The sequence below is a fragment of the Oncorhynchus clarkii genome, chromosome 19, assembly GCF_045791955.1.
Source record: "Oncorhynchus clarkii lewisi isolate Uvic-CL-2024 chromosome 19, UVic_Ocla_1.0, whole genome shotgun sequence".
Classification (NCBI taxonomy): Eukaryota; Metazoa; Chordata; class Actinopteri; order Salmoniformes; family Salmonidae; genus Oncorhynchus; species Oncorhynchus clarkii.
This window is the reverse complement of record NC_092165.1, coordinates 17,458,040-17,470,044: the sequence shown is the minus strand read 5'-3', so window position 1 is coordinate 17,470,044 and position 12,005 is coordinate 17,458,040. Positions and strand designations below refer to the sequence as shown.

At 44.5% G+C, this 12,005-nt stretch overlaps 1 protein-coding gene across 1 annotated transcript in view; it reads right to left on the bottom strand.

Moving 5' to 3' along the window:
• Positions 1 to 1,171: 1,171 nt before the first annotated feature.
• LOC139374881 (melatonin receptor type 1A-A) overlaps positions 1,172 to 12,005 on the bottom strand; it is a 53,142-nt gene continuing 42,308 nt past the window's right edge. Inside the window, exon 2 of the mRNA XM_071116071.1 lies at positions 1,172 to 3,071. Coding sequence (XP_070972172.1) covers positions 2,203 to 3,071 — 869 coding nt within the window. The 3' untranslated portion in view covers positions 1,172 to 2,202. The remainder of the gene's footprint in view (positions 3,072 to 12,005) is intronic.

The following is a 12,005-nucleotide window of genomic DNA, read 5'->3' as shown; positions in this document are numbered from 1 at the left end:
CTCTCCAGATGGAGGGTTGACCACATGTTGACATCAAGGTTAAGTGCCTTGATCAAGGGCACAATGGCAGATGACGGTAGACCTGCATGGGATCAGTAACAGCAGCTTCCCAGTGTCAATAATGCTTTAGTTTCTAATGTAGGCTGTAATAGTAGTCATGGAAATGTGGTTAAAGGTAATGGAGATGTCATGAAAAATGTGTATGAACCCTTAAAAGTGAATAATCAAAAGTCTTTATAGCTTTATAGCATTTGTGAGTTGGTGAACTAATGGACGGAATTGGAAAAGACAACTCTTTCATCCCAAGTCAAACACTATTTCCAGCTAGTTGTTATATAGTCCTGGGCCCAGGAAGTGTATTCAAATGTTTGAAGGAAAAATCTTGTTTGTTAGAAATAGAATACCTGAAAGCTATCAAATTATATAATTTATAGTGGTAAACAAATTTACTTTTGCAATGAGAGATAGTGGTTTCAAATCGCCTGGAATCCAAACTGATATAGTCCATTGTACCATACAAAAATGTGAATTCCAGCCAGGATAGATATCGAGTTGGTTTACACCTACTGTTAGTGATTGAGCCTTTGCATGGGCCAGGTCGAATCACATATTACCTGAGCAGATTTGTAGCTTTGTAGCACTGTCAATCTCTGGTTCTGGGCCAAAAAAATAGGGTTGTGGAGCCAGGACATCAGCCAAGTCGGGGGACATCCATTAACGTTGCGCATCGATACAGCCCCATCCTGAGAGAGATTGGTGTATTCAGTGGGTTTGAAAGTGTATTTATCTTAGCGAGCGTCGTCTGACAAAGGCTTTCATCAAATGTGTCATAAGGAAACGGCTGAGAGGTGAAAATGTACTGGCTGATGGCAAAGTAATCCATTTGACCCAACTGTCTTTACTAAGTATATTTCCTTATGTATCAATATAACAAAATAACTTTCCAATAAAATATTTTTAAAAAAAGATGACGTTGGATTTGAACAAACTGAACTGCAATGTGTGTGTGCGCTCGTGTTCTGTTGTGCTGTACTGAAATAGGAGCCCCCATGTCTACATCTGATCCTTTATTTTTCACATGAACGATTCCTCAGATCCATGCATACAAAGAGCTCACAGAGACAGAGAGAAAGAGACAGAAAGGGAATGAGAAGTGAGTCAGAAAGAAATCCCATGCTTACAAAACATATTTATTCCACCGAACGATGGAAACGGTTCCGCAGGGCATTGTGAAACAAGCAGCAATCCAAACATATTGCTTCCTCCTCCAAAGGAAGGAGTGTAACAGTGTCACACCCCAACAAAAATCATCAACATCAGTAAAAATCTGTAAAACACTTTTGGTTATGTCTGTGACCAGACATTGCAGAAATGTACTGGATTTCATGGCATGATATATTTGTCATTTGTAGGTTTGCAAAATTCAGGGAACTCCACAAATGTTCCCAGTTTTCCATAAATCTTGGTTGGAAGGTTCCTGTTTATTCCCTCCTGATTCTGGGAATATTCCAACTGGAATTTCTGAAAAACCCAGGAACTTTTGAGTAATTACAGGAATTTTACAACCCTAGTCATTTTCTTTCATCGGATTATCGATGTTGGTGAAATGAACCTGATATATATTCTTGTATATCTATATAACATATACTTCATACAAAATAAAAACATATAATATGTCTTACATAGAGTCACTGTTATCATCACTGTAAACATGAAAACAAAGTACATTATATATTTTTTAGGTATCGAAAAAAACTAACAAAAGTGATTTTTGCAAAAGACAGATACATTTACCCCATTTCGCTTTGATTGTATAGAGGTGAAGATAGCACAGATCACGGACGGTCCGGAAAGTGGAAGGTTTTTTGTATTTGGAAATTTTTCTCCGTTCACTTGTATTTTTAAAACTAATTTAACTATTTTATGTCACATTGGTTCCCTTAATCCCCCCTCCCCCTTTGTCCATGTGTGTGTCTATGTGTTAGTATCACCCAGTCCCAAATCGCTCCCTACCCCTTCCCCTGGGCTCCTTTACCCCTCCGATGTTTATAGATCTGCAGTGTACTGGATAGGTACAAGGAGCGAAATGGTGAAGCTTGAGCTTCCGCCATATTGCTGGTTTCCACTTTACAGATGTATAGACATCGAAGGGTTCGCGCCATGGGGGAGGGGTAGGGAGGGCACTGGGACCAGCTGGTCCTCTCACACCGACTCCACCTTGACTTGGTTGTTGTTGGTGATGAGCGGCGAAGGCTTGCTCTTGAGCCGCTCGGCCGCGTCATTGGAGCTGCCATGGAAGAAGATTCGCGCCGTGCACACCGATACCACGATGCGCTTGTACTCGCGCCGGAAGTTCTGGTTGAGCATCCCGTACACGATGGCATTAAGGCAGCTGTTGAAGTAGGCCATGAAGTAGCTCGCCACAAAGAGCCACTCGGGGATGAGAGGCACCACCACCTCTGGGTTGATGGCCACCGCCAGCCCGATGAAGTTGAGCGGTGCCCAGCACACGGCGAACAGCACAAACACCACAAACATAGTCACGAAGTTCCTCACGTCGTTTGGCGTCAGTTTTGGTCTATTGTCCGGTTTGACCCGTCGCCTAACTTGAATGACCAGGATCCAGATCCTCAGGTAGCAGTAGGTGACGATCATGATCGGTAGGATGAAGTGGAAGAAGACCACGGCGATAGTGTATGCCGAACTCGCCGACTGCTCGAACGTACACGAATACACCCTGGGGTCGTACTGCAACGAACCCACGAAGAGATTCGGCACGATGGCCACAATGGTCAATGCCCAGATGAGTAGGACGTAACACACTGAGTTCTTGTCACTGTACAGCTTGTCGTACTTAAGGCTGTGACATATATAACAGTAGCGGTTGATGGCAATGCCGGTGATGTTGAAGATGGAGCCAATGACGCTGACGCCCATGAGAAAACCGCTGATCTGGCAGTGGACATAGCCCAGGTTCCAGCCTTTGTGGAAGATGGAGGTGAGGACAAGAGGGTAGGGGTAGATGGCCACCACCAGGTCTGCCACAGCCAGGCTTACCACAAAGATGTTGCCTGGAGACACAGAGAGGGAGAGAGAGCATAGGGAGAGAAAGGGAGAGAGAGAGCATAGAGAGAGGGAGGGAGAGGGGAGAGAGAGCATAGAGAGAGAGCATAGGGAGAGAGGGAGGGAGAGAGCATAGAGAGAGAACAGAGAGAGAGCATAGAGAGAGAGCATAGAGAGAGAACAGAGAGAGAGCATAGAGAGAGATAGAGAAAGAACATATAGATAAGGAGAGAGAAAACAAAGACCATGGTAATTAGTAAATATTCTATCCTTTCACAATGAGCACAATCAAAGTCATCAAGACAAACACAATGTTAATGTCACTAAATAAGTGGCTGAATGGACGGACAGGTAATTGTGTTTTGGTTCTTTCAGCCAGCGAGGGTTGACTCATTTATTTACATTTACCATTTTGCATACCTCACTACACAGCAATCTGCTTCAAGGCAACTACTTTGACAACTAGGTGCTTATGATGAGAGAAAAACAATGCCTTTGAATCTGCATATGCTTGTGTAAATGTGTATGTCAGTGTGTGAATGTCATTGTGTTTGTGTGTGTGTTTGTTTGTTTCTTAGCTAGGGACTGTCAATAAATTACACAATGTCAATGAGACTATTTTCATGTTGCACACCTTTAAATTATTTCAATATTTGTATATGAATTTCTACAATTTATAGTTGTTTTTAGATTTTTTAGTCATTGTAATTTAGAGCTACTGGAATTTTAACATATTCCTCATGTATAATGTGTAATTTACTGATGGTCCCTGACTAGCCCCATAAGGATATCCAAAGTCAACCCAAATTTACCACAGACATTACGATTCGGTCGCTTGCAGCAAAGATGGTGGATAAATTAAGATAGTTCACCCAGGCCGTTAGCTATTGAAAAAAATAATAATTACTTTCCTACTTAATTGGGTGTGTCTCCCATAGACACCAATGCAATAGCAGCTGGTCGACTTAGTTAATTGACTTTCCTTGAACCAAAACATTTGACAAAATAAACAGCAAGTGTGGTGTCTCACTTCATCTTAACAGGCAGTTAACAGCTTTACAGTACCTACAGTACTGTATGTGTGTCATAAACCTGGTCCTGCTAGTGACGAGTTCCTTGTGTGTCAGACGTGAGCTAAACATAAAGACAGCATAGTACCACGCTTCTACAACATCGCTACAACGACTCAGCAACATTGCAGTAGCGTTGAAGTATTGTCTTTCCACACACATCACTCCTTGACTTCTAGCTACGATCTATCACACAGATCAGTTCCCAGACGCCTCTGGGAAATGTGTCAGTCTCTCCGGGACGCGGGTGGCACACATAAGCAAAACAAAACCCAGGTCTGCCCGGCGCCTTCTCTCTCTTTCTGCCCCCCCAACCCCACGTAGCATACCAGACATTCTTTAATGGCCGAAGAGCTTTGTCCTCTTGGATCTGTCATCCAGGAGACCTCTGTAAGAGGATTATGTGCACCTGCTATTGTCACGATTAGCAGGACGAAGAGACTTCACAAAAGGTCTGGCGGCTAAAACAAAGAGATGTTTCTCAAGCTGTGTGGTGAGAGCTTACGGGCGGAGACAGTAAGGGTCGAGGAGTTCGTCTTTAAAACCTATAAGACCAGGATTGCACTACCCCTCAACGTGAGACTCGCTAAAGCAAAGCTGGGACCAGGGTTTAGACTATTTGAGCTGCTTGGAGTGTTCATACAGAGCCTAGACCTTGACAAGGTTGTGAGACAGAGCCCTTACAGGCAGCTCGGCTGGCTTTCAGGTGCCCTGAGGCCTGGCTTCTATCAGCTCTTGTCACCGTGGAGGCTAGACCCGGTGATTGACACACCACTCAAAGTATTAATGTAGCTTAAGGGAAAATACAGCCCAGCTCTTCCAAGTTTTCATTTTCATTCACTTGCCACCAACTTTGATAAGGATTTATGCATGAGGGAATCCCCCCTGGTCTTTTTCTTTGGCAGGCAGTGGAGATAATTTTTTTGCAATGGAGCAGCATGGATAAGATACCTTCAATACCTCGAGCGGCGTGCCCTTTTTTAAGGACAGCAGGTAGAGCGAGTCGGAGTGAGTCCAAGCCCGTCAGCGGCGGCCAACTGTAGCCTCACGGTTACGCTCCGCTAATGAGGTGGGAATGTTAACACCTAGAGTCAAAGTGTAAACTACGCAACTTGAGGGTCAGCGAGGCACCAAGGTCGAAGTGTCAGTAAGCGGAGAAGGTTACAAGGGCCCTAACTCTATTGCCCATGGCACTGTGTTATGCATAGGCTAGCTAGCTGTTAAAAAGTCATCTATGATAATGTATGGCAGCGGTGTCACGTGTGCCCCCTCTCCGGCCTCTAGGTCACCAGGATGCTCGTTATGGCCCACACCTGTCACCATCGTTACGCTCACTTGCACATCATTAGACTCACCTGGACTCCATCACCTCCCTGATTACCTTCCCTATATATGTCACTCCCTTTGGTTCCTTCCCCAGGCATTATTGTTTCTGTTCCTGGGTCATGCCAGTGTGTTGTTTGTGTTGCGTGTTGGTTTAATTTATTTATTAAAACACTCACTCCCTGAACTTGCTTCCCGACTCTCAGCACACATTGTTACAAGCGGTTCCCAAACTAGGGGAGAGGAACAAATGAAAAAGGAACTCAGTTGGACTTTCAAATTACAGTGCACTTGAAAGTTGTAATGGTAAAATGCACAAGGTGCAATTTCAAAAGTGGCTAGTGCATCAGCAGTTTTCCTCTTGTCCAGTCACTGTAGAGAGAGCTATTTATAACTTGTCAGAAATACCCAGTTGATCAACTAGCCCATGTCATCTGTTGTTTTGATTTTGTTGTAAACTTTGAGTCACTCCGATATCACATGAACATACATAAGACATAAATGTGTAACAAATTGCAGGGAATTAGCTTAAAAACAGCAAAACAAGAGGGGTGTGAACAGTGTCATGAACAGTGCTTGTGCAGATAAAACATAGATGTTGGTGAATGCATATCTGACATTCATGAATTGTAACTTCGCATTTAACGTTCACCTTCTGTACCTGGCCATCGATAAAATGGTTAATAGTTCAAGTGTTTCTTTCACAAAAGTAATGTGGTAACACTGGCGTATTAAGTCAATAAAATTGATATGTGTCACAGATGGACATGGCGGGTATTTAGTAGGGACTAGTTGGAATTAACCCAAAATATCCCACCGCTGCCACCAGCACAACAAAGATAGAATATGATGGCTACAAACAAACAAACAAAAACTTTTGTGACATTATTGGATTTGCAGATATTGTGTTTATGAATGAGGGCTGGTGACAGGCATGAATGATGAGGCCCGCCTCTCCAGAGTTAATCTGTTCTCTCCTCGCTACTAAGGCTATTTCAAGAGCGGAGACCATAAAACGAACGGCTTAGAAATGAAAATGGCCAGGCCCTAGAAAGCACGGTGAAACAATCTGTTAATGCAAGCAGTGTAGAGTATCAGCAGGATCACACCAGATATTACTTCAATATTCTGTCCAGGTCCCCAGGACGTCAGGAGGCGCCTTCGATACCATCCACTAGAGGCAACGTGAGCATGCATCAAGTAGGCACGTGGCTCCGAGGATCACAGGTTTAATCCTAGTGCTATGCTCTGGGTTTTTATTTTTTTCCTGTTTTCACCTTAAACCAAACCTTAACCCTTGCCTTAACCAGTCAGAATAATTTGGTAGATTTGGGCTTGCCTGCTTGGTTTGTTCTCTCTCTCTCTCGCTCTCTCTAGGCATAGGCAGATTCTGCAATTGCAATCAATACATAAAGCACCGCAACCTTGTAGAACATATAAAACGCAATAGGTTATCCTATATGCAATATGTAAACATTTGGCATTCGACCAATTCACACCAGCAGACATAACAAAGGAAAAGATGAAAGAATACAAAGCAACAACGGAATACACAAGACGACCACAAAAGACGACACAGACAAAACAAATCCTACGATTAGAGACAGTATAAATGAAAGCTGATTCTGCGGTAAGCTACCGCATGTGAACTGTCATTGCTACCAGTTAATAAATCATAGGAGTCAAGCGCTGTCACACGGGGCGGACTAGTGCCAGAGGAGAGAAGAGAGAACCTGACTGCAGCCCCAAGAGATTCACATTACCACAGATATTTCAAGGCCCTTACCTAGCTCGTGACATTTCGGAGAGTGCTTTTGACTTGACTTTCCATCTGGGATTCTGTCTCTTTTTCTCTCAGACAAGGGTGCAGCTTTTGGCATAAGATGTCTTGCAGACAGACTGTCAGGTCAGGGTGCTTCCCTCTGTCTGTATTCAGAGAGAACTCTTCAGACAAGAGTGAGTTTTTAATTCTGTGCACATTTACATTTTGTTAAGTAAAACAAAGTACTTTTTATGGGCGCTTGAAGACCTTTCAGGAAATGACTTTCACTGTTATATTCGTGGAAATCAGAAAGCAATCGTCAAGTTCTTCCAATTCCCTTTTTATTTATCTTAGTGTTCGGCACAGCAGGACGAATCCTAGGGTGTGATAGCGCTGTGGTTTAACAATACTCAGATAAACTTGAGTCAACTGAATCGCAAATTGCACCTACTCACAGAACATGCCACAAAAAAATTCCACCAAAGTTGCTCATCCTCCCTAGTTCCCGATCTCATTCTCAATTTGCCGGGCTGCTAGTCAATTTTTACGGACCGCTAGACCACAGCGTGTCGCGGCTTTGAGGATCATACGCTGTGCATGTACCTGTCCGGCGCACTCACTGTCTCTCCTCGGGAAGCTGAGGAAGCTGCGATGACAAAACACCATGGGTGGTGTCACACTGGATGTCAACATGGCCCACACAGCTGGTGGCAATGAAGCGAGATGACAGGACCAGCCATGTTGGTCGTGGAGCCAGACAGAACCCCCCCCACCCCCGGGCGGAGTTGTTCACTGTCATGTTGTCACTCCGATTACACCATCCTTCATTTGTGATGTTTTGGCGTCTCCAATGTTAATTGCAACCTCATCTCCGAAAACATAGACGGAAAACATCAAACCGGTGAATGGGCGCTAGTTAAGGTATCGTATTTGCTCATACCTGAACGGCGTGACAAAGGCTGTTTGTGTCACCGTTCTAGATGCAGCACTGGCCTGCAGGTGTAACAACCCCAGACAACATCTTCAGTGTGTCATTATGACAGAGAAATTACGATTCAGTCCAACACGAGAATCTGAAAAGGTGCGTTTTAGGCTAGCTAGCTGTTAGGATGTACTGACTGCTACACAATAACACATTAGCTGCGTAATTTTCCGAAACACTCATCTTGCTTCTAGTTCTGAACGATTAGTGCTTTTTGAGGTCAGTTAAGTTTCTGTTCAATTATTTTTTTTTTATAATATTTTGATTATATGATTATATGGGTTGAAAACTGTAGCAGTTCTTCAAAGTAAATAAGGCATACTTTTATGACTGCTGAATATCAGCTATCAATCTTGAGCAAAATGGAATTAAAATAATTGAACGGGTGTCGGTCAATTAGTTGTAAAAAAATGAAAATTAGCGACATTTCGGTTAATCGCTCAGCACTACTTGCTTCACATGGGGCCCTGGCCTGTTGTGTAAGGGCTACTGTACTTGAGGCCCTGAGGGGGGTGTGGGTTGGGTAAGCCATGTGGGTCACGGCTTGTCGTATCCCCGGGCACCACTGCATCTTACCTCAGCTGCTCACAAAATCAAATTGTATTTGTCACATGCGCCGAATACAACCGTACAGTGAAGTGCTTACTTTACAAGCCCTTAACCAACAATGCTTAAAGAAGTTTTAAGATTTAAAAAAAAGTGTTAAGTGAAAAAAAAAAAAAAATGATTAAACAGCAGCAATAAAATAACAATAGCGAGACTATATAAGGGGAACCGGTACAGAGTCAATGTCTGGGGGCACCGGTTAGTCAAGGTAATTGAGGTATTTGAGGTAATGTAGGTAGAGTTAAAGTGACTATGCATAAATAATAAACAGAGAATAGTAGTGCGTAAAAGACGGGTCTGGGTAGCCCTTTGATTAGCTGGTCAGGAGTCTTATGGCTTACGGGTAGAAGCTGTTTAGAAGCCTCTTGGACCTAGACTTAGCGCTCCGATACCGCTTGCCGTGAGGAAGCAGAGAGAACAGTCTATGACTAGGGTGGCTGGAGTCTTTGACAAATTTTAGGGCCTTCCTCTGACACTGCCTGGTATATAGGTCCTGGATGGCAGGAATCTTGGCCCCAGTGATGTACTGGGCCGTACACACTACACTCTGTAGTGCCTTGCAGTCGGAGGCCGAGCAGTTGCCATACCAGGCAGTGATGCAACCAGTTCTCGATTGTGCAGCTGTAGAACCTTTTGAGGAACTGAGGACCCATGCCAAATCTTTCAGTCTCCTGAGGGGGAATAGGCTTTGTCGTGCCCTCTTCACAACTGTCTTAGTGTTTTTGGACCATGATAGTTTGATGATAGTTTGTTGGTGATGTGAACACCAAGGAACATGAAGCTCTCAACCTGCTCCACTGCAGCCCCGTTGATGAGAATAGGGGCGTGCTCGGTCCTCCTTTTCCTGTAGTCCCCAATCATCTCCTTTGTCTTGATCATGTTGAGGGAGAGGTTGTTGTCCTGGTACTATACGGCCAGGTCTCTGATCTCCTCCCTATAGGCTGTCTCATCGCTATTGGTTATCAGGCCTACCACTGTTGTGTCATCTGCAAACTTGATGATGGTGTTGGAGTCATGCCTGGCCATGCAGTCATGAGTGAACAGGAGGGGACTGAGCGAGCACCCCTGAGGAGCCCCTTTGTTGAGGATCAGCATGGCGGAAGTGTTACCTACCCTCACCACTTGGAGGCGGCCTGTCAAGAAGTCCAGGATCCAGTTTCAAAGGCAGGTGTTTCGTCCCAGGGTCCTTAGCTTAGTGATGAGCTTTGCAGGTACTATGGTGTTGAACGCTGAGCTGTAGTCAATGAATAGCATTCTCAAATAGGTGTTCCTTTTGCCCAGGTGTGAAAGGGAAGAGTTGAGTGCAATAGAAATTGCATCATCTGTGGATCTGTTGGGGAGGTAGACAAATTGGAGTGGGTCTAGGGTTTCTGGGATAATGGTGTTGATGTAAGCCATGACAAGCCTTTCAAAGCACTTCATGGCTACAGACGTGAGTGCTACGGGTCTGTAGTCATTTAGGCAGGTTACCTTAGTGTTCTTGGGCACAGGGACTACCGTGGTCTGCTTGAAACATGTTGGTATTACAGACTCAGTCAAGAACAGGTTGAAAATGTCAGTGAAGACACTTGTCAGTTGGTAAGCGCATGCTCGGAGTACACGTCCGGGTAATCCGTCTGGCCCGGCGGCCTTGTGAATGTTGACCTGTTTAAAGATCTTACTCACATTGGCTACGGAGAGCGTGATCACACAGTCATCTGGAACAGCTGATGGTCTCATGTATGCTTCAGGGTTACTTGCCTCGAAGCGAGCATAGAAGTAATTTAGCTCATCTGGTAGGCTTGCGTGTACTGGGCAGCTCGCGGCTGTGCTTCCCTTTGTAGACTGTAATAGTTTGCAAGCCTTGCCACATCCGACGAGTGTCGGAGCCGGTGTAGTATGATTCAATCTTAGTCCTGTATTGACGCTTTGCCTGTTTGATGGTTCGTCGGAGGGCATAGCAGGATTTCTTATAAGCTTCCGGGTTAGAGTCCAGCTCCTTGATGGAGGGCGAGGGAGAGCTTTGTACATGTCTCTGTGTGTGGAGTAAAGGTGGTCTGGAGTTTTTTTCCCTCTGGTTGCACATTTAACATGCTAATAGAAATTAGGTCAAACGGATTTGAGCTTCCCTTTATTAAAGTCCCTGGCCATTAGGAGCGCCGCCTCTGGTTTGTTTGCTTATGACCGTATACAGGTCATTGAGTGCTGTCTTAGTGCCGGCATCGGTTTGTGGTGGTATAAAGACAGCTTTGAAAAATACAGATGAAAACTCTCTAGGGTAAATAGTTGAGCAAAACCTTGTATATCAGCTGTTGTTTACAAATATACATAGACCGCCACCCCTTGTCTTACCAGAGGCCGCTGTTCTATCCTGACGAAAAAGCTTAAAACCTGCCAGCTGTATGTTATTCATGTCGTCGTTAAGCCACGACTCGTGAAACATAAGATATTAGAATTTTTAATGTCCCGTTGGTAGGATATACGTGATCGTAGTTCGATTGATTGAACGCTGGATAATAGAACCAAAGTTATAGGTAGATTACCCTCTCGTCGACGGATCTGTCTCTTTCTTCTACGAATGACCGGGATGGGGACCTTGTCGGGCGTCTGAATTAAATCCTTCCCGTTTGACTCGTTGAAGAAAAAGTATTCCTCCAGTACGGGGTGAGTAATCGCTGTCCTGATATCTAGAAGCTCTCGGCAGAAACATTAGGTACAAAATAAGTTACAAATAACGCGAAAAAACATACACAACAGCACAATTGGTTACGGGATTGTAAAACGGCAGCCATCCCCTTCGGCATCAATCTGTATTTTTTCAGATATCCACCATCAGATACAGTAGCAAGAGAAAAATATATTCACAGAACCACGCCCCCAGTGCACCACAGTTGCAGTCCCTGATCCACTTCCTGGGCACTGTGAATGCAAAACTAGGACCCTACACTGGCACTGTGTTGCACTGTGCTGGACTGTGCGCTAGAGAAAAGGATGTCAAATAGCAAGGCTGCCCGTTTCTGGATCCATACTGAGTGGGTTCACAAACACAACCCCATTCGGTCCTAAGTTTCCCGTGATTTCCGTGTCCCACCAGAGGTCCACTGTAATGATGGTCACCACATCAGGAGTATCACAGGAGAGTTGGCACCTGCCCGGGTGCTTTGGGCAAGCCCCAGGGGCCAACATTATTTTCGAAAGGGGCCATTTTGATTTTCAGCTT